Genomic DNA, 20,011 nt, shown 5'->3' on the forward strand with positions numbered 1-20,011 from the left:
ATACCCTCCAACATTTCACATCTAGAATCCAGTACAGGGGCATGGCCATAGATAAAGGGGGCATGGCAAATGATAAATGGGGCGTGTCCATGGGTACTGTACCAGTGTACCTGGGGTCCGGAGGCAGGCAAAGCGGGCTGGTTTAACTTATGTACACCGGCGCTGGGATGATTATGGCAGCATCAGTACAGACTGCTTTGCAGAGAACCACGGGGGGAGGAGCAGAGCCACCTGTCACTCAGCAGCACTGCGGGTGTCCTGTGTCACCGCAGACCTGCTAAAAGAATTGGGAACTCGGTACAAACGGTACAACCCGTTTGCCGGTACAGACCATTAAAAAACGGTACTGTACCGGCTAAAATGGTAGAGTTGGAGGGTATGTAACCATAGGATTAGGGACAGCAAAACCAACAGCTGTTTTCCTGTTAAAATTTCCAAGCCACACCATCAGCTCCCCACAGAAGAAAAAGACCACATTGCTTCCCATAGAAGAAATAACATTGCTCTTCAGAGGAAAAAGCACATTGCTCCCCACAGAAAAAATAAAACTACACTTACCTGTTGTTGATAGCTCTGCTGAGCTGTCTCTCATCGGCTGGGGCTGAGCAGTTAGTACACTCAGGCCCAGTGCAGAGCTGCAGCGTGCGGGTGGGCGGACGGGAGCAAGGGCGGGCGGGAGGCGCATTCCGGCGTGACGTTACATCATAGGTCATGCATGTCGTGTCCCCATAGGTCACAGCCGGGTGCACTGCTGAGCCTCAAAGGAGAGTCCAGCGCTGCCCGGCCCGGGTTTACAGTATGGCCACAGCACACTATGTGCGGTTGCAAGCCGTGCAATAGCAGGGGTTGCGTGCCCTGGTCAATTGCGCGGCTCACCCGCCCCTAGAAACCGTCCTACCTGTTGCTCACCACTGGTCTATAAAATGACAGTTATGCTGGCCACACATCTAAACATTATCTGCCCAACCAGCCAACTAGTTGATTGGTTGGAATGAAAATCTGGTAACGTATGGGAGTAAATGATGATTAGCAATTTGCTCCTAAATGCCAGAAAACAGATGTAAATGGTCGTTCAGACAAGTTTGTTAAATGTTTGATCTAAACAATTTGTTCAAACAACAGTTTTACAGATAATCTTTAGATGTGTGGCCAGCTTTAGTAGCTAATTGGTTACTATGGGCAACTTCTCCACTTTATCTATCTCTAAGGTTTTGATACATTTCCCCTATAATGGCTGTGAAAATGTCTGCCCCAGGAATTGGTAAAAGCAGAAAGTGGGTAACAGCAAAAAGAATCATATCACTCCTCACTCACATATCACTCCTCACTCACATATCACTCATATGTGAGTGAGGAGTGATATGATTCTTGCACATGCTCTGAAACGATGACATTCTCCATCCACCTATCGCCATCCCCAGTCTCAATCACAGGCCTTGATTCAGAGCCGAACGCTCTTTGTGAGCGCTCACTCTGAATCAGGGGGGCTGTTTTTTGGGGGGGGGGCCGGCCTCCAGGCCACTCACTAAGCTGTGGGTGACCAGGTTTTCGGGCTTGCGACGAGACCCTTGTGGTAGGGTCTCGTCCACCGCAAGCCCCAGTGAGCTTCCTGCTCTAATAGAGCAGGAAGCTCACCACTGACATCACGGGTGATGTCAGTAGGGCCGCCCACAAACAGCAGGCGTTCCTTCAGGAACGCCTCCGTCCAGCCACCCCCCCTGCACGCCTACAAAATGGGGCGAGCTGTCAATCACAATCGACAGCCACCCCGTCTTGTAGTGAGTCCCGCAGCGAGTGAAAATTCACTCGCTATAGGGCATGCGCGCGGCGTGCGCACTGCCCGGCCATCGACCCGCTTGCGAGCGCTATGCGCTCGCGAGCGGGTCTGAATCAGGCCCACAGTCCCACGCTTACGTACGCATACCTCCCAACATGATCCATTCCAGGAGGGACAAATGCTCTTTTCATTGGGTTCCCTTTTAATTCATGATGTCATCCCGTTTTGAGACGCCTTTCTTATCAATTAACTAGTTCGGTTACGGCAATCATAAATTAAGAGGGAAGCCAAGAACAGCGTATTTTGTCCCTCCTGGAATGTGTCATGTTGGCACCTGTACATGCCTACGTATAATGTATAGAAGCAATCTGTATTATGCACTGCACAGAAAGGAAATCGTAATAATACACGAGTGAGTACTAGAACTAGATAATCCGCTGTGTGCAGTCTCTTACGAACTCATGTCCCCAGCTTCCTTCTCTCTAGTCTCCTCTCATTGTTTCCTGCCTCTGCAGCTGTCTCCTGTCCTTCTTCCCAGCAGCTTCCATTTCTCCCCCTCCTTCATCTCTCTCTCGTTTCTTTACTTCTCCTTTTGCAGTCTGTCCCTCCTCCTTCTCCGTCTGTCTCTCTCTCCCTCCACCTCCCATTCTGTCTCTTCCTCCCCCCTCCTCCCTCTCTCAGCAGCATCCTCCGGGAGGTAGAGGAAGCAGAAAGCAGAGGGAGTGCCCTGTGCTCCAGCACCGTTAGGACCAGAGACGGGGTGCTGCTCAGTCTCTCCGGTGACTGGGTGTCAGGGGAAGTGGAGTGCCCATCGCACGGACCGTGGTTTTTTTTTTTTTTTTTTATAATTTTAAGCAGGATTTCTTTTACCTTTTTTCATAAGTAATTGCATTTTTCTTCTAATCACGCTCCCTTACTATTTGTCCTAGATTCGTTTGTAATCTAATTTTATCTCGTTTTTCTACAGTTACCTTCTCCCTTTTTCCCTATTCGTCGAGCTTCCTTCCATCCATATTAGACTGTCTCCTTCACCCTCTCCTTCTTCGTGTGAAATTATTGTTGGCTCATAGTAATTTCTCCAATCGTCCTTTTGTCTACCTCATTTTCTCTGACATTTCTGTTGCATTAGCTGTATTGCTCTTCTTTATCCTAATTCTGATCTTTGCCATTTTATTAATTTTCATCTATTTTGTTTCCATTTATGTCTTATTGTGCTCTCTCTATGTAGTGTATCCTCAATTTTATGCCTCTATAACCTTTTCCCCTCCCCTGCCCCCTCTTGCTCCAGGGAGGGGAGGTGTGATGATGCAGAGGAAGGTGAAGCCGCCCTCAGGGGTGGGCCCAGGCCGCTCTGCGGAGCTGCGTGTTTTTCGTGGCCCCACAACTACAGTCCATGAATCTCGCCTACCTGGAGCACCTCTTCGTCGCCAGCGTTCTCTCACCAATCTTTCTGTTTTGACTGACGCTGAGAAGAAACTTCGTCTCTGTGGCCCTGACTGGTGTGATGATCTATCTGCAGTGACTCCATCCAGGAACCATAATACAGCCCCAGCGTCCCCTGCCATGTCTAGGGCATTGTCTCGCTCCGAGCACTCTCTTCTTCAACCTCGAACACCTAGCCGTATTCCCCGTGGTCCATATGCTGAAGTTAAGCCACTCAGTAAAGCTTCAGAATCAACTCCTGGTGGCTCTTCAACAGAAGATTCTGCAAAAGAACCTTCTGATGACAAGAAGACCTTTCTTAAGGTGGACCCTGAATTAGTTGTGACTGTCCTAGGTGATTTGGAGCAGCTGCTTTTCAGCCAGATGTTGGGTAAGGAAAAAAGGAAAATGATGGGGCAATATAGTCAGCAAAGGCCCTAAATTGATGTAACTGACTGACAAAAAGCAAAATATTGGTAATTGGTTTGTAAAAAATTATTTCTTTTTTTTCTTTCTTTCTGCATTAGGTTAAATTAGAGATTAATCATTTGGTGTGATGTATAATACTAACATATATGGGGTAGTCCACATATATACCTATGGTTATAATTATATATATACCAATGGTTATATTAGATGGTCAAAATGTTTTGAGGACCTGCATACAGTTTGAATTCCTTAAACTAAGTAATTAGTCTAAAGCAGTGGTTCCAAAACTGGGTGGTGTGGCGCACTTGCAGGGGTGCTACAGGTTGGTGGTCCAGAGCCATATCAAATTATTAATGTTCTATATGGCAGGCCAAATCAGAGCTAGCGTTTGCCAATAATAAAATATTTGGACAAACAGAACACCACATAACTGATCCTAAGGATTACTTAGTATAATTATTTTTGCAGAATTCCTCAATAAGAAACTTTTGGCATAGGGGTGCTGTGAGAAAAAGCAGTGATACTCTAAAAAGTTTGGGAGCCATTGGTCTAGAGGATGAGAGGGGTGCAATTTTGTTGCAACTGTTAAATGGTTGAGCTAATTCCATAGCATCTATTGTATAGTATTTTTGTAGTATGTCTGGAGATTGAATGTTCTAAGGTCAAAAGACAAACTGGAGGTCATTTATGAAGTGCGCCCATTATTCACTGCAAAATACTGGTTTTGTACCTGTAAGTAGAGCTGGTTGTTTGGTGGATTCAAGAAAGTTTTAAAATTTATATTTTGCATGAGATGTAATCAAATTAATTATTTACAGTTTTTGTTTCATGTTTGTGTTTTCGTTTTTGTTGCTCACATTGTAGATGTCCGTTGAAGGACTTGGGTAGAAGTCAACATGTGCTAGTGCCCATGTGCTATCTTTGGGATTTTCTTTTGTGCACAATGCTTTGGAATGTATCAAAACTGTGCACGTACTATTTGACAAAATACAAAGCATTTATTTTTGACACCATTCCAAATCTTCCCATTGACCTTATAAGATTCTTGTTCTTTTTTCTAACAAAGCATGCTATATTTTTATTCATCAGCCGTGTATTTTACCATGAAATAAGTGGAGATTTGATCAAAGTATTATAAATAGGAAAGGATACATGTATTTTGTTTTATATGTTTTGTGTGCATTGACTTGAAATCATCAAACAGATTGAATAAGCTTACAAAGTTGATTTTTTTTTTTCAGTGTACTGTTACATTTCAAAGCTGTGTAGTTCTGCTAGAGTATTTATTTGGACTGTAGGTTTATTGGATCTAGTGGATCCTGGATATTACTGGGCAACAAGGTTGCACAGTTGTAAGTATTGCCTCCTTACATCACTAGGGTTTGGGGGTTGATTCGCAACAATGCCTTATCTGTGTGGGATTTGCATGCTCTCTCCATGCTTGCATGGGTTTCCTCCTGGTACTCTGGTTTCCTCTCATAAAGTCCAAAATATACTGGTACTCTAATTGACTTCTGACAAAAAAGGGACTCTAGTGAGTTGTGTGAGGTGGTACAAATTTAGGCCCTCATTCAGAGCCGCTCGTTAGCGGCAGTACGCTCGTTCCGAGCGATGTTTGCACATCTGCGCATGCGTACGGTTTTTAGTACGCATGCGCGAACCAGTCAGTGCGGCCGAAAATCGTTTGTACGCTATATAGCGAGTGCCTGCTATTTTGAGTGACAGAATGAGGCGTATGTGGGTGGTAACAGGGGATGGTGCTTGAAAATGGGGAGTGGAGATCCGAACGCAGGCGTGCTTAAAGGTCAAAACGGGCGTTTTATGGGTGTGTATATTTAAAACAGCAGCGTCATTGACCACGTCACTGGGTTATTTTAGAGCCAGAACTGCTCGCAAATTTGTGGTAGCAAACACCAACCACAAGAATAGCGAGCAGTTCATACGCTGGTCGATGTACTCGATTAATCTAATAAATAGCGGACATGACGTAGGATGCGAGCGGCCAGGGGGCGTTTTTAACAAATAAACGAGCGTATGTTTTGCTCGCTCGTTCAGACTTAGAGGTGTGAACAGACTACAATGTGCGTACGGATCATTTGAATAGCCACCCCTTGTTTTTAAACGAACGACCGCAAATAGCGAACGGCTCTGAATGAGGGCCTTAGATTGTAAGCTCCAATGGGGCAGGGATGTGAATTACTTTGATTAGCTACTGAGTGATCCCAAAATGCCTGTAAATGCTATTGGGAGAAAGGTGCTATATACTTAAAGGATTATTATTATTGGATATTGTATATGCTTTATATCAATAAAGGGTAACCAATTTAGGATAGACTTACTGCATGGGAAGTGATTGCTAAGTTTTACCTTAGAATAGAAATCTGCCAAATCATCTACTGTATCTATAATATAAGCAGCACACTAGACATGCTTCGCTCCCCCTCAGAGCTCTTAGTGGCTGCTAGACTAAAATAGTGAGCGGGCCCTCCCTCTACCTCCGACACGCAAACACGTGGTGGTGTGCCACTTGCTGCTACTTGAACGCAATGATGACCAGCCTTCAACTCTGCTGGGATGGAGAGTCTATGCGTCAGCGGATGGAGTTTCTGTGAAGTAATTATAGTCTTGCAGACTTTCATTGTCTCTACTGTTTGCTTTCAGCTTTGTGAGATTGACGATAGAGAAAGAATATGGAGAGACATAAGAGAGAAAGTATAGGGGGACATGGAGAGAATATAGGGGTAGACAGAGGGTTGTGGCTAGATCCCCTTCAGCTACAGGATTCTGATGTCATCGGTTACTATCCACGTGGACATAGAGTCGGAATAGTAACCTGTGGCGAGCGAAGCGTGGTGAGCAAAGCGGGCCCGCAAGGGTGCAAATTTTTTACTATTGGTGGCCAGATACTACAGTTGAGACAAAATAATAGCGCTGTCAGGGCATGGAACCACACTTACGCTGTCATGTCCTGGTCCTTTAACTGAAGGGGAACTAGGATCAACCGTAAACAGAGGGAGTGAGAGACTATAGGGAAGAAATCGTATAAGGGGAAACAGGGAAAGATATTATAGAGGGACAGAGAGAGAGTATACTGGGAGACAGAAGGAGAGAGAGAGAATATAGGGGAGAGAGACTATAGGGGGAGACAGAGCGAGAGAGAAAGCAGAGGTGAGAGAGAGACTATAGGGCGAGACAGAGGGAAAAGAGTATAAAGGGAGAGAGGGACTATAATGGGAGACAGGAAAGAGAGAGAGAATATAGTGGCAGAGAAACGTTTTCAAAATATTTATATAATATTTCAAAGTTTGGAGAAGTTTTTGAGTATGTTCAAAGGTCAAAATACAAACCTGTTGTGTACCTCATTGATCCACCTACATCATTTAAATATCCACACCTCCTATTCAAAGTGTAAATATATCTTTAGGTATACACTATGCAATTATTTGGATTATTTGCCAGTTATGGAGTCATCGGCCTGATTTAGAGTATAGGCATGAGTGTTTCGGACGTTCGTCGATAAATCATTTAAGAACATTTATGAACACATTAGTTCGATTATCTGATCGGTTGGTCCAGACAGAAAATATCGGTCTCAATCTCCTGATATCGAGCAGTGTGTGCATTCTCTTTAATCTGACCATATTTCTACGTTTTCCTGTGACTACGTTCTCCTCCTTGTGGGCAAACATATGCAAAATCAGAGTGGTGTGGCCGAAAATCTGTGGCTTTTAATGTAAAATCGCATAATGTATAGCATAGATATTGAGGCTTTCGATTTGCTGAAAAATCGCCCCATTGTGTATCTAGCTTTAGGGGCTGATTCAAGTAAGCAACATCTCACGCTGCGCCTTTATCAGCCCATTACGGTAGCTGATTTCTGCTCCTACCTGTATAGCCTGTGGGCAGAAATCAGCAAGTGGGAGATAATGCATGAAGCAGTCAAACGCCATTTCGGAAGCTCTCGCGTTTAAGTGAACCTGAACTTTAATGTGCCGAGAGTCAAAAAACTCTTTGTGGTGCAGTGTGCCAAAGTATAAACTTTCCGCCAAAATCTAACCTCCTGCCCTTTTGCTACCTCACCTTTCAAATAAACCTTTTACTTTTTACTAATGCTTGGATTTGCCTTACATAGTTCTTATATTAACCATGAGTATGGTGACATGTGACATTTTTTTGTGTGTGAAGTGTTTCTCTCACCCCCCAAAGTATAACATGGAAGTTTAATAAGGGTCTGATTAAAAATAGGATGGGATCTGATCTCTTTAAGCTGGTTTCATATTCAAGTCCTTTTACGGGATGTAGTCGGCATCCCGGAGTGCAGGATGCCGACGGTCTGAATACCGGCACTGAAATCCCGACAGGTCAGGATCCCGGCACCAGTATCCTGACCTCCGGCATCCCGAAGGTAAGTATCGGGGTGTTAGGGGGAGATTAGGGTTAGGGTGCGGGGTAAGGGTTAGGCACTAGGGCAGTGATTTTCAACCTTTTTAAGCCTGCAGCAAACCCTACAAAATTTAAAAATTGCTAAGGCATCGGTTGCCCACGGGAAAAAAACACATATATTGGACCCCACGGGAAAAAACACATAAAATACAGTGGCCCCCACAGAACAAAAACAAATACATCGAGCCCCACAAAGAAAAAATAAAACACAGTGGCCCCACAGAAAAAAAATATAAAATAAAATGGTCCCCACAGATATAGAAAAAATACACACACACATTGGCCCCCACAGAAAAAAACAATCACATTGATTGGCCCCTACAGAAAAAAAACAATCACATTGTTTCCCTAAGAATAAAACAAAACACATTACTCCCCACAGAAAAAAAAAATCACATTAGCCCCCACAAAAATAATAAAATAACCAGCTGAGAAGGCTCACTGTCGTCCCTGTCCTGTCCCTCAGTGACTGAGCACACAGCGCAGACCTGGGAGCAGTGTGCAGGTGGTAATGCAACGCTGCGTGCATGACCAAGTCATGCTGCTGCATCTCCATAGTTCACGACCTGGGCATGCCTGAGTCACCCAGAAGAGCCCAGAACCGCCCCGGGCCAGCAGTACAAGTAAAGTCAGTTCTGACCTTGTGACACACTTGGCAACCACTTGCGGCACACTATTGTGCCACGGCACAGTGGTTGAAAAACGATGCACTAGGGGGAGAGTTAGGGTTAGGTGCCGGGGAGGGAGTGTTAGGTTTAGGGTGCGGGGAGGGGGTGGTTAGGCTTAGGCACTAAGGGAGGAGGTTAGGGTTAGGCACTGGGGAGGGAGGTTTAGGGTAGGGGTTAGAAAAACACTTACCTGTCTTCCCTATGGGTGTCGGGATTCTGGCTGTCGGGATGCCGACGGTCTGGCCATGCTCTTCTCCATTTATTTCATTACAATAATATCACCATGTAAACTGTAATTCTGTTTTTGCATTTTTCTTGCAAAATTACACACACTTGCGTACACACTTGCCGATGCCAGGAGCGATGGCGCAACAGCGGAGGCCTTGCTGCATACTGCATGCATAATTCTGATGTGCAAGCTGAAATCTGGCTAAACTTGTGTCGCAATGCTAGTTGTCTGCTTACCGCGTGAACTACCAGCATCGCGTCTGGCACTCAAGTCAGACAATGCCTTTTACTGCAACTAAACCCCTAACATTAGGCACGGTAAACTGCGTGTTCCGACTTAAGTGCCAAACGCAATGCGGACTAATGAATAGCTCTGGGCACTCATAACTGATGCTATTCAACATCGCTTTCATCCAACTCTCCATAACCACTGGTTTCATTTACACACCCTCTCTGATCCTTGCCTACGTGAGAACGCCCCTTTATGCCTCTTCAGTCACTAATGGAAATTAAATTGAAATGTGTACAACTCTAAATTGCCCATAGTTACGTATAATTGGTACATGAAAAATAAGCTTCACAGATGGACCTGCATTCAACTCTACATCAGCCCACTGTCTGTAACTTTGTCAGCCTGCTCACATGAGATTCTTGGTAAAGGCTCCGAATTAGCATCTGTTTCCTGAGTGCAATGTATTCTTCTTTACTGAACCTTGGCCCTGAGTCAGAGCCGGACGCTCTGAAAGAGCGCTCGGTCTCAGAATCAGGGTGTTTTTATTTTTTATTTTGCACGGCCTCCTTGCCGCTCGCTTAGCTGTGGGTGACCACCCACAGCTATTGCGAGGGGCCAGGTGATGGTCGCGATGGTCTTGACCATCACGACCATCGGGGCTTGCGACGAGACCCTTGTGGTAGGGTCTCATTCCCGCAAGCCCCAGTGAGCCTTCCGGCTCTATTAGAGCCGGAAGCTCACCCACTGACATCACTCGTGATGTCAGTGGGGCCGCCCCCAAACGGCAGTGAACGCCTCAGTTTGGCCAGCCACCCCCCCTGCCCGCCTCCAAAACGGTGCGAGCTGTCGATCAAAATTGACAGCCGCTAGCCGGGTCTCGCGCATGCGCACGTCGGAGCCGGCTCTGGCGTGCGCATGCGCAGTGGCCAAACTTCGACCTGCTCACGAGCACATAGTGCTTGCGAGCGGGTCTGAATCAGGCCCCTTGAGTGGAGTACGTGCAGTATAAACAATACAGAGATACAAAGCTAGCCTTCAGCATATAGGACTTGTGCTTTTATGACATAATAAGTTTTCATTGCAGACTGTGGGCCTGATTCAGAGTTGGGAATATAGTAAGATATAGCAAGCAGCTATGCATCTGTGTATCTTGGTAATACCATGCTGCACTGCAGGTGGGCAGATTTAAAATGTGCAGAGAAATTTAGATTTAGAAGGGAGGTGTCCTAACTGAGGCCCTGATTCAGAGCCGGACGCTCTGACAGAGCGCTCGCTCTGAATCAGGGCCGTCCCTCCTTCATTTTGGAGCGGCCTCCTGGCCACTCGCATAGCTGTGGGTGACCACCCACAGCTATAGCGAGCGGCCAAAATGATGGTCGCGATGGTCAAGACCATCGCGACCATCGGGCTTGCGACAAGACCCTGCCGTAGGGTCTCGCTTCCGCAAGCCCAGAAGTGCTTTTGGCTCTATCAGAGCCAAAAGCACTCCCACTGACATCACTAGTGACATCACTAGTGATGTCAGTGGGGCCGGACCCAGACGGTCGGCGTTCCCATGGGAATGCCTCCGTCTGGGCAGCCACGCCCACCAAACGGGGCCGTGCTGTCAGTCACCATCGACAGCACGCCCCCTTTGGTGCGAGACCCTTCAGGTCTCGCGCATGTGCACGACGGAGCCGCCTCCGTCGTGCGCATGCGCACTTGGGCACCATGGAGCCGCTTGCGAGCGCTCACGAGCGGGTCTGAATCAGGCCCTGAGATCTAAATTGCAGTGTAAAAATAAGCTGCCAGCATTTGTGGACTTCAGGCAAAAGCAGCCAGTATTTACCCTGCATTCAAAAATAGCTAATGTATTTGCACCCCTTGCATTGCAACATGGTTTGTCCAGGTGCACAGTTACTTGTTCTGCCTAAAGCTGGGTACACACTATACGATATGTGTACCCAGCGATGTGACTATAGACCCCCCCCGCCGCCGATGGGCTGACATATCGGGCGGCCAGGACACACTAGACGATCTGGTGCTCGACCGCCCGATATGTCAGCCCCTGCCGCATCCTGCTGCATGGGGTCGTCAGTTGCATCTTCAGGTTGAGCTGCATGTTGCTGCATGATGATGCGGCTGACAACCCCACGGGAGTGCGCAACAGCCAACATAGTGGGTACACACTACACGATTTGGACGATATGTAGTTCCGATCCGTCAGAATCGCGCATATCGTCTGAGAAATCATATAGTGTGTACCAGGCTTTACTCTGTGTCCATCTCTAAAAAAGTGCCAGTGTGCAGACAAAATCACTGCTGTAATGGGACAGAATAGGATGGGGATAAGAATTATGTAGCACTTTCTTGCCTATAAGACTTTATTGTAGAGGTTAATGCAGCCATGTTGTGCACACTTAGTTGTCAAACGTGTTAATTGGCCAAATGTATTATTAGACCATGCTTTATGATCATGTTTTCAGTTATATAAGATATCAACTTTGTTGTCTGACCTCCCAAACTGTGATAATGCACACATGGGTTCTTCAGATGGACCATATGCAATGTGTGCATGTACATGTATATGTGCTAACCTATATAGTAATGCATAATTGGAGAAATATACATGCACTGCCACTTGCAAACATTGTTCTTCATAAGCTACCTACTCTTTTATAATACAGGTTGAGTCTTCCATATCTGTAAATTCTAAAATGCAAAATATTCCAAAAACCTGAATATACCGGGGCAGCCGTGGCATTATGACGGGACCTGACGTCATGACATCACTAGTATCAATGGCCAATATCTAGCGGCGTGGGACCTCCTCCACAGCAGCACACGTCTGACGCCCTTGACACCTGCCGGACCCCCGCAGCACCCACCGTACCCCCCCCGCAACAACCGCACTACCCCCTCCACGACACCCAAAGCACACACCCCCCGCGCGATACCTGAAGCACCTCCCATCCTGCAGCACCTGCCAGATCCCCCTCCCAGGTATTCCGGAAACCAAAATAATCCAAAATCCGAATTGCTACTGGTCCTGAGCATTTCGGTTATGGGAGACCTGCAAAGCTATATTAGTATAAAACTATTAGTAGTGTATTCCTTTTACACTTTGATCCATTGTAAATCTCTGTGTATGTCATTTCACAATATACTGTGGAATTGTGTTTTGGATTTTATTGTAAAACATAATATTTTATTTATGATAGTTCTATAGTTGTAGCATTGTATGTGTTACCTCATATAGGGGGGGATGTCAGAAATGCAGTTCTCGGGAGTTTGACCGCATTTCTCATATGCACCAAGCCCCGCAAGACGATTCATTCCGGGGCTTGGATGAGGTCAGCTTCTACTCAATCAAAGCCTATGAGCTTCTTTCTGCAATTTATCTCCCCTTGCGACCCACGCGTCTTTCTTTGCATGCGCAGAAGGACGCCAGAGGGACATCTGTGTCATAGACCCGGATGTCCCTCACTCATAAAGGACAGCTCTTACTGAGAGGACTGTCCTTTGCGATTTTTCTTCATGCATACCGGCCTAATTAATGCCGGCATATATGCGATGAGTAGCGGGATGCATCGCATGCAAATCAATGGGGGATTGCCCTCTCATCAATAATGCGATAAACCACATTTCTGATATGCACCAAGCTTCGGAAAGCAAAGCCTTCTGCAGCTTGGACATGATGGGTAGCGCCATCTTTAGATGGCGTTACCAATAGAATCCTATGGGTTTCTTTCCGCAAAGTGCTGTGAGAGGGATCCCTCCCAGCAGCCCCGGCGGTGCGCACGGTGTTCTGTGCATGCGCAGAGGGACTTCTGGGTCATAAACCCTCTCCCGCAGAGGACAGCTCTTATCTTGTTATTAACACTGACATGCATGCGATGAGTGGCAGGATGCATTGCATGCAAAATGCAATGCTTGATGCATCCCACCCTAGGAATGGTTTGCTGCCCAAAAGTCTTTCCCAGGGTGCAGACATTCTAAAGCTCAAACACACACCTCTTCAATCCAGTGTCGCGACAATGTGATGTATCTATATATTGTGTGATAGTACACCCTGCACGATCCGCTGTACGATAACACAATAAATTGTTATATGCTTAATGTAACTATACCGCGTTGTACGTCGCAGCACATCAGATGGGACGATGCGACCACACAGTTCATCAAATGATGAATTGAGGCTACACACCACATGATGCTCGTACAGGGTGGTCACAGGTACTAAGATTGCACGACAAATCATGCAGTGTGTAGCCTACCCATCTTAGGACAGGTTTTCCTCCTTTTTGCTATAGAATTTTTTGGATATCCTATGATAAAATTGGTTTTGCTTTACATTATTTTGTAGCAAACAACCTCCCAAAAGGTCATTAGATTAATGTGTGGATGACATGTGTGCTCAGTGATATTGTTGTATCCTGTTTGTGCTACATTTTAAGGCAGGAAATAATAATTGTGTGTTGTAGCTGCAGATACCCTGGGAAATAGTTCAGTCTGGTATAGTCAGATGTGGCATGGAGTCAAAACAGGACTGGGTAAGAAGCAGTAAGGTGCTAATTTGTATGGTACAGTATGGAAGCAAAGGGGGAGGTCTAATATCGGCACATTGCTGAATAGTTCCGGGAAGGAGTTCCCGGCACTATTCAATTTACCGCGCTGTTAGCCCGACTAAAGGATTTCTACTTGCACCCTCCTGAGCAGAAATCCAACTAAAGTGCCAATGCTGTTTTTCTTCTTAGCACGGCGCTAACCGCCTCGCGGACGGCACTTTAGTCTGAGACTGCCGGTTAGCACGACTAAACACCCAGCTTTAGGCACACTAACAGTCATTCTCCAACTTAAGTGGTTTTAGTTGGACTTAACAGTGCGGTGAATTGCATAGCTCCGGGAACTCCTTCATGGGGCTATTCAGCATCGCGCTGAATTGAATCACCCCCAGTGTCTTAATTTTAACAAAATACAGTTCTAAGAAAATAAAATTCTTCATGTCTCAATAGACAGTGGGTTGTGTTAAATTGGATAAGAACGTTGCTTTTTAATATTTGCTTTACTTACTATTTGCTTTACTTCAAACTCAAATTTTTACTGCAGATTCAACAAAGCAAAATGAAGTAATGTGCAGAGACACAATGGACTGAAGTACTATATAGACGTGTGTGGCTATAGGGACAGCTGAGGAGAGAGTGGCTGATCAGAAGTGTGAACTGCAGGATAGAGGTGCAGTGCTAATGCTGTATGTGTGGGAGTGGTACCTCACTGCTTATGCCTGAGTAAATTCTCTTTGTTACTGCACTGCTGCAGGCTAAAATAAACCCTAAACAGTGTGTAAAATAGGCATGCTTTGTACCGTAAACTGTGTAATCTCAATTATATTAATGTACAGTGTACTGTATATGGCAAGATATTCATCATATCAGAGTATCAGCAAAATAACAGGATGCAGCATTGGGATTTTAGTGATTGCCAGCATCAGCAGATAATGCTCAGAGTACAGTATACATGTATGTATCAACAATAGTCAGTATTTCAGTATGCTACATGCGGCAAGGAATTTATTATAGTGTCCTTTGTTTTGAAAATGCTCTGTATATTGTAATTGGTCACCTTGTAGTCACTGAGATTTATTCATTGTTCCTTACCAACCATTGTTTACATCTTAGTGCAATAGGGTTTGTGTCTCTGTTTAAAGGAAGTAGTACAGTATATTACTACATTTATATAGTGGGAGTCTTCTGTGAATGATTACCATAAATGTATTACCGTATACAAATTAATTGTGTCATAAGTGGAATCTCAGTCTGTTCTGTTGTTCTAAATATGGATCACAGATTTCCTGATTTCATTCCCAACGTGACATCATTGTCTGATTTGTAGCTTTGTACTTTATGCCTGTATGAATTCAGAGTAGGTTTATTAGAATGTATCACTGTACACAATTTCCTCATCATATACACTGTGTTTTCACTATCATCAATATATGGTATGATTCAGATTTCATATATTTCTTTTTGATACATTAATATATTAATAATGGGTAAACCATTCTTGTGAAAAGTGTAAGCTTACAGTGTAATTATAATGACTTCATTTTAATTTGTGCACATTAAAGTTTCAGATTAACGGTTCAAGGTTTTAGCATAAGCGTGGCATGCATTTTGTGTTATACATTTAAAAAGCAGAAAAAACTGTGTAATTATTTGTTCATGAACTTCCCCCTAACTGCTCAATGTTGACAGCCAGTTTTAACTTGCCTAACTAAACAATGTCTTGGCATTCTCTTTCTGGTAAAGAGATCTGATAGAGAGAGGAATGCATAGAAAGTGAGGTTCGTGCAGTCACTCTAGTCTCCTAGATTTAATAAAGCTTGCAGAGAGATAAAATTGGAGATAAATAGCACCAACCAATCAGCTCATAACTGTCATTTTTCAAACACAGCCTGTAAAGTGACAGTTAGGAGCTGATTGGTAGGTGCTATTTATCTCCAATTTTATCTCTCTGCAAGCTTTATTAAATCTCCCCCTTACAACATATGATGCTTAACCACATATTAAGTATATATTATTTAACCTAACGATTGTAAAAATATGCCTATAGTTTAAAAAAAAAAATTTTTTTGTTCTTATGCAAAAACTGTGGAAGCAAGCCCACCAATGCCACCGCAGTCTCCTTAAGGATAGTACTAAACTGAGCACATTCTATTATATAGTATCCTTCCATGAAACTGAGGGTCACTTACTTTTCTCTTACATCTTTACATCAAGGGAGGTTTTTAGATGCTGCAACCAGACACCTGAGAGAGAACACTGTAATTGTAGTCCTCTGTACCCATAATGCTATGTACCTATTTATACCTTTTCAAGTATTGGAAGGTGGGTGTTTGCACATTTGTCTGCTAAATGCTAGATTGACTATTTAAATAATTACCCACCTAGTTACTGTATTAGGAATGTCAAAATATTGCACACAAAATGATGTGTGGAGAGGTCGATTGTAGGACAGTGGAACATATATCTGAAAATACTTTCATCATTTTAGGTATGCAGTCAATATGTTGAGGGTTAGGTTTAGGCTGCGGTTAGGGTTTAGGTTATTAGGGTTTAGGTTAGGGCTTAAATACTGTAAAAACGCTGTTGACATGAACAATATCGACATTATGACCATGTTTATATTATACATGTTGACAAGTTACATGTCGATATTCTAAATGTAGACATTTTGTACCACACCCTAATTTTAGAATATGGATAAAATATGCATGAAAATGTAATAAAAATATTTAAATGCCCAAGATATAGAATGTTATGGACATGAATTCCCCATAACAAACTGCACCAAATTACACCCAACACTCACTCACTCACCTTCAAACCATACCTACACCAAGGAGAATACACACTGCATGTTTACACAGATCAGCTGAAATCCTTCAAAGCCTTGCAACACTTAATGTAGAGTACACAATAATGTGTCAGCCAGCCGTCCCCGCAGACCAAGTGGCCGATTAGGTAAGCATACACACTTACCAATCGGCCACTCGATAGGCCTGACCAGACATCACAACTAGGTGGCATTTAAATTTGTTGGAGGTTCCTGCAGCCAGTGTAATGGGGCGGTCGGTGGGTCACCCGTACACCCTGGCAGATGCGCACAATGTATCTGCTGCACGGGTGACACAATGTATCTGTGAACGACATTGTTCAGGTATATTGTGTACACATGAGCTGAAACACTTAATGATATATTGTTTGTCTGCTGTATGAACGGTATATCGCATAGTGTGTATCCAGGATTAGATGTTTTCTCTTCCTATGAGGCATGCTCCTCTCTCCTGCCTTTGCCACCATGGCTTATTTCAGTGCAAGAATCATTCCCCTCTGTCCCTCTTAGATTCTTCACCAGCAACCACCTTTCTCCTTCAACAAACTCACAGGTATAGTGGTAGAGCTGATCAAATAAGGTATATTATACTGTATGTACAGATACATCCATTTAATATGTCTTTCCACATTCTACCGCTATCAGTACACCTGTGTGTAGGCTGAAACTGATGTCTGTGTAAGTAATCCAGTTCTTATTACATGGATAGTTCTATGTATAGGGTTGCACTGCTAATAAAGCCTATGGCTTTGGTCCATACTTCCCTCCCTTCGAAAAAGCATTTCAGGGAGATTGTGAAAGCAACATCTATGAGCATGGCGGTAAAGTAGACGTGTAATGCTTCATCTGAGCAGTGTGGCGTGTCATACAATTTTATCCAAATGTAAACAAGCCCCAAAGCTGTTAATACACACTGATACTTTTCAGAAAATGCATGTAGCCATAGGGATCATATTGCCTTATAACCAATGCAGGGAAATTATACTAATGATCCCATTCAAATGTATATATCTCTGTTTTATATATATATATAATCGGGGTAAGATGCAATCAGTGAGATTGCTAGCCTCTTCAGGGAGTCAGGGAGATTGCTTCTATTTCAGGGAGTCTCCTTGACAATCTGGGAGAGTTGGCAAGTATGCTTTGGTCTACTCATGGGTGTAGAGTTCAGGAACACATTTTGCCATTAAAGATACAGAGTCTCAGTGGTTGTCCTGTGTCCTCAGGAACATGAGACGAATGTTGAGTGTGTGCATCAGAGAGGTGTGTGTCTTCTAGTTGGGTCTGCCATAATGGGCTGGTCAATGAGAGTGCTACTGGGGTCCCTGCTATGTGCTAAACATTGCCATCTATGCAGGGTACCTACCAGTGAGTTCTGTGCAGTATGTCTGATTGGGACGGCTCACAGTGTGACTCACGTTTGTGCAATTTCCTGACAGTACTTAGCAATTTAACCTACAGCTGACTAATATTTTATCTACCGCAGCCACACAGTGATCAGCAGGGCTGTAACTAGGGTGGAGCAACCTGTGCCATGGCACAGGGCACCGCCGGACAGGGTGCGCTGTTTGGGCCTGTCAATTTTCTGTTTATTATCATTCTCACTTGAATATTCCCCTTATTTTATCCCTTGCATCTTCTAACCTCTCCTATCACTACCCTGGCCCTTCCCCATGAGGCCATGCTCCTTTTTTCGGTGCATTATGTTCCTATTTTAAAAATAGGGGGGGGTGCCAATGCTCTTTCTGGCACAGGGCACCAAAAAGTCTAGTTACGGCTCTGGTGATCACCATTGCCATGATGGTGTGCTTAATTCATTAAGTACACAGAGCTGAGATCCTCAAACTCACTGACAGTAGCAGAGACATCAGACCAGAAAAAGACAGGGGAGACTTCCCAGCTAATGTTTCTACTCTAAGCTGAATTATAAAAAAAGTAAGAAATATAAAAAAATAACTATTAATGACACCATCAAATACATACATAGCAGTTTTATAATGGAAAATGTTTGAGATAAAGGTATGATTACGAGAAGAGTTTTTTCCTTACACAGCGCAGATTCTTGTTGGTACTGAAAACTGAAGGACACTACTACCAGCCTGCTTTAACATCTGTATGGAAAAAAATGATTCTAAACTTGTGTTTTAGGTTTACTGGTTTCTAACTAAAGATGTTGTAATTCTCAGTATCTTCATAATTTATTTGAAATGGGTGTAGTCTCACCCATTAGTGATAGCATTGCCTGAAATGTTAAATGTTCAGTTCCCATTGGCTTATTTTGGAATAGCATTTTTTCAGTAAATAAGATCCAGAAACTGTGACTGCTGGGGAAGTACCGTGTCTTGGTATGATGATACAAACCACTGACATCAAACATAAGTCACAGAGGGACTCTCACACACATGCACACAAACCTCACTCAAGGGTCTCCCAATGCTTTTACTTGACTACTGATGAAGAAAGGAACATGAGATCAGCCAAGGCTCAGACTCTGTCAAATCTTAGACAGAGACAGTCCTATCCCCTGCTTCAGACAATAAGGTTCCCCAAGTGTTAGAATTGTTTATTATCAAAACCAAAGCTAAGGCAAATTGTTTCTGAGCTTCCTCACTACTGTGACAATTAACAGTTGCAAGTGCATGTGTGCGACTTTGTCAGGATCCTTTGCTTAAAATACTTTAATCAAAAAATTAAATATTATGATATTTTCAATTAGATATAATATGTGGGTTATTTGAGCATAAATTAGTAAATTGGGACAGTGACTTGCAATATGTCACAAGTTTGGGTTTGGTGAATAGATTTATTATTTAGCGCCAAAATGTAAACTGTTTATGTCATATAACAGGGGCGGGGAACCTTTTTCTGCCGGAGGCCATTTTGATATATATAACATTATTTGTGGGCCCGGTGCAGGCCATGCCCCCTCCGTGTGATGTCACATGGGGGCAGGGCCACAATTGACAGTGATTACAGCAATGCTCGGAACATCCTGAGGATGCTCTGGGGAGCTGTAAGGGCAGCGGTGTGACTGTCTGAAGTGTCATGAGGACACTCCTGGAGGCACTGCTGCATAGATTCTGGCTGCAGGGTGCCATTTTAGGCACCCTGCTAGCCAGATGAGGCTAGCAGACAAAAGCTCAGAGGGCTAGACCAAATGATTCTGGGGGCCTTATACGGCCCCTGGGCCTGAGGTTCCCCATCCCTGTCCTATAGGGAAATAAGTAGCATTCATTTTGTGTAGTTGTTCCATAAATTAGTGCACAAAAGGTTTGCCAGGCTGCCATTGCATCTCAAAATATGCTGAAAAGTCCAATGACTTTTACAAATCATAAGTGTCCTTAGGCCATTTGAGTTATGTGCTGTGTTTTCAGTATGAAAGTGCACATGAATGTGTACTAAGAAGCATTTGTTGTGTATTTTCCAACTTGGATGTGT

The 20,011-nt window shown here is 44.1% G+C and overlaps 1 protein-coding gene across 1 annotated transcript in view; it reads left to right on the top strand.

The window, feature by feature from the left end:
* Positions 1 to 2,641: 2,641 nt before the first annotated feature.
* NAV1 (neuron navigator 1) overlaps positions 2,642 to 20,011 on the top strand; it is a 251,123-nt gene continuing 233,753 nt past the window's right edge. The window contains exons 1-2 of the mRNA XM_088449333.1: positions 2,642 to 2,659; positions 3,066 to 3,590. Of these exons, the coding sequence (XP_088305459.1) occupies positions 3,080 to 3,590 (511 nt within the window). The 5' untranslated portion in view covers positions 2,642 to 2,659; positions 3,066 to 3,079. The remainder of the gene's footprint in view (positions 2,660 to 3,065; positions 3,591 to 20,011) is intronic.

This window comes from Taudactylus pleione, unplaced genomic scaffold, assembly GCF_031769625.1.
Source record: "Taudactylus pleione unplaced genomic scaffold, aTauple2 ptg000482l, whole genome shotgun sequence".
Lineage (NCBI taxonomy): Eukaryota > Metazoa > Chordata > Amphibia > Anura > Myobatrachidae > Taudactylus > Taudactylus pleione.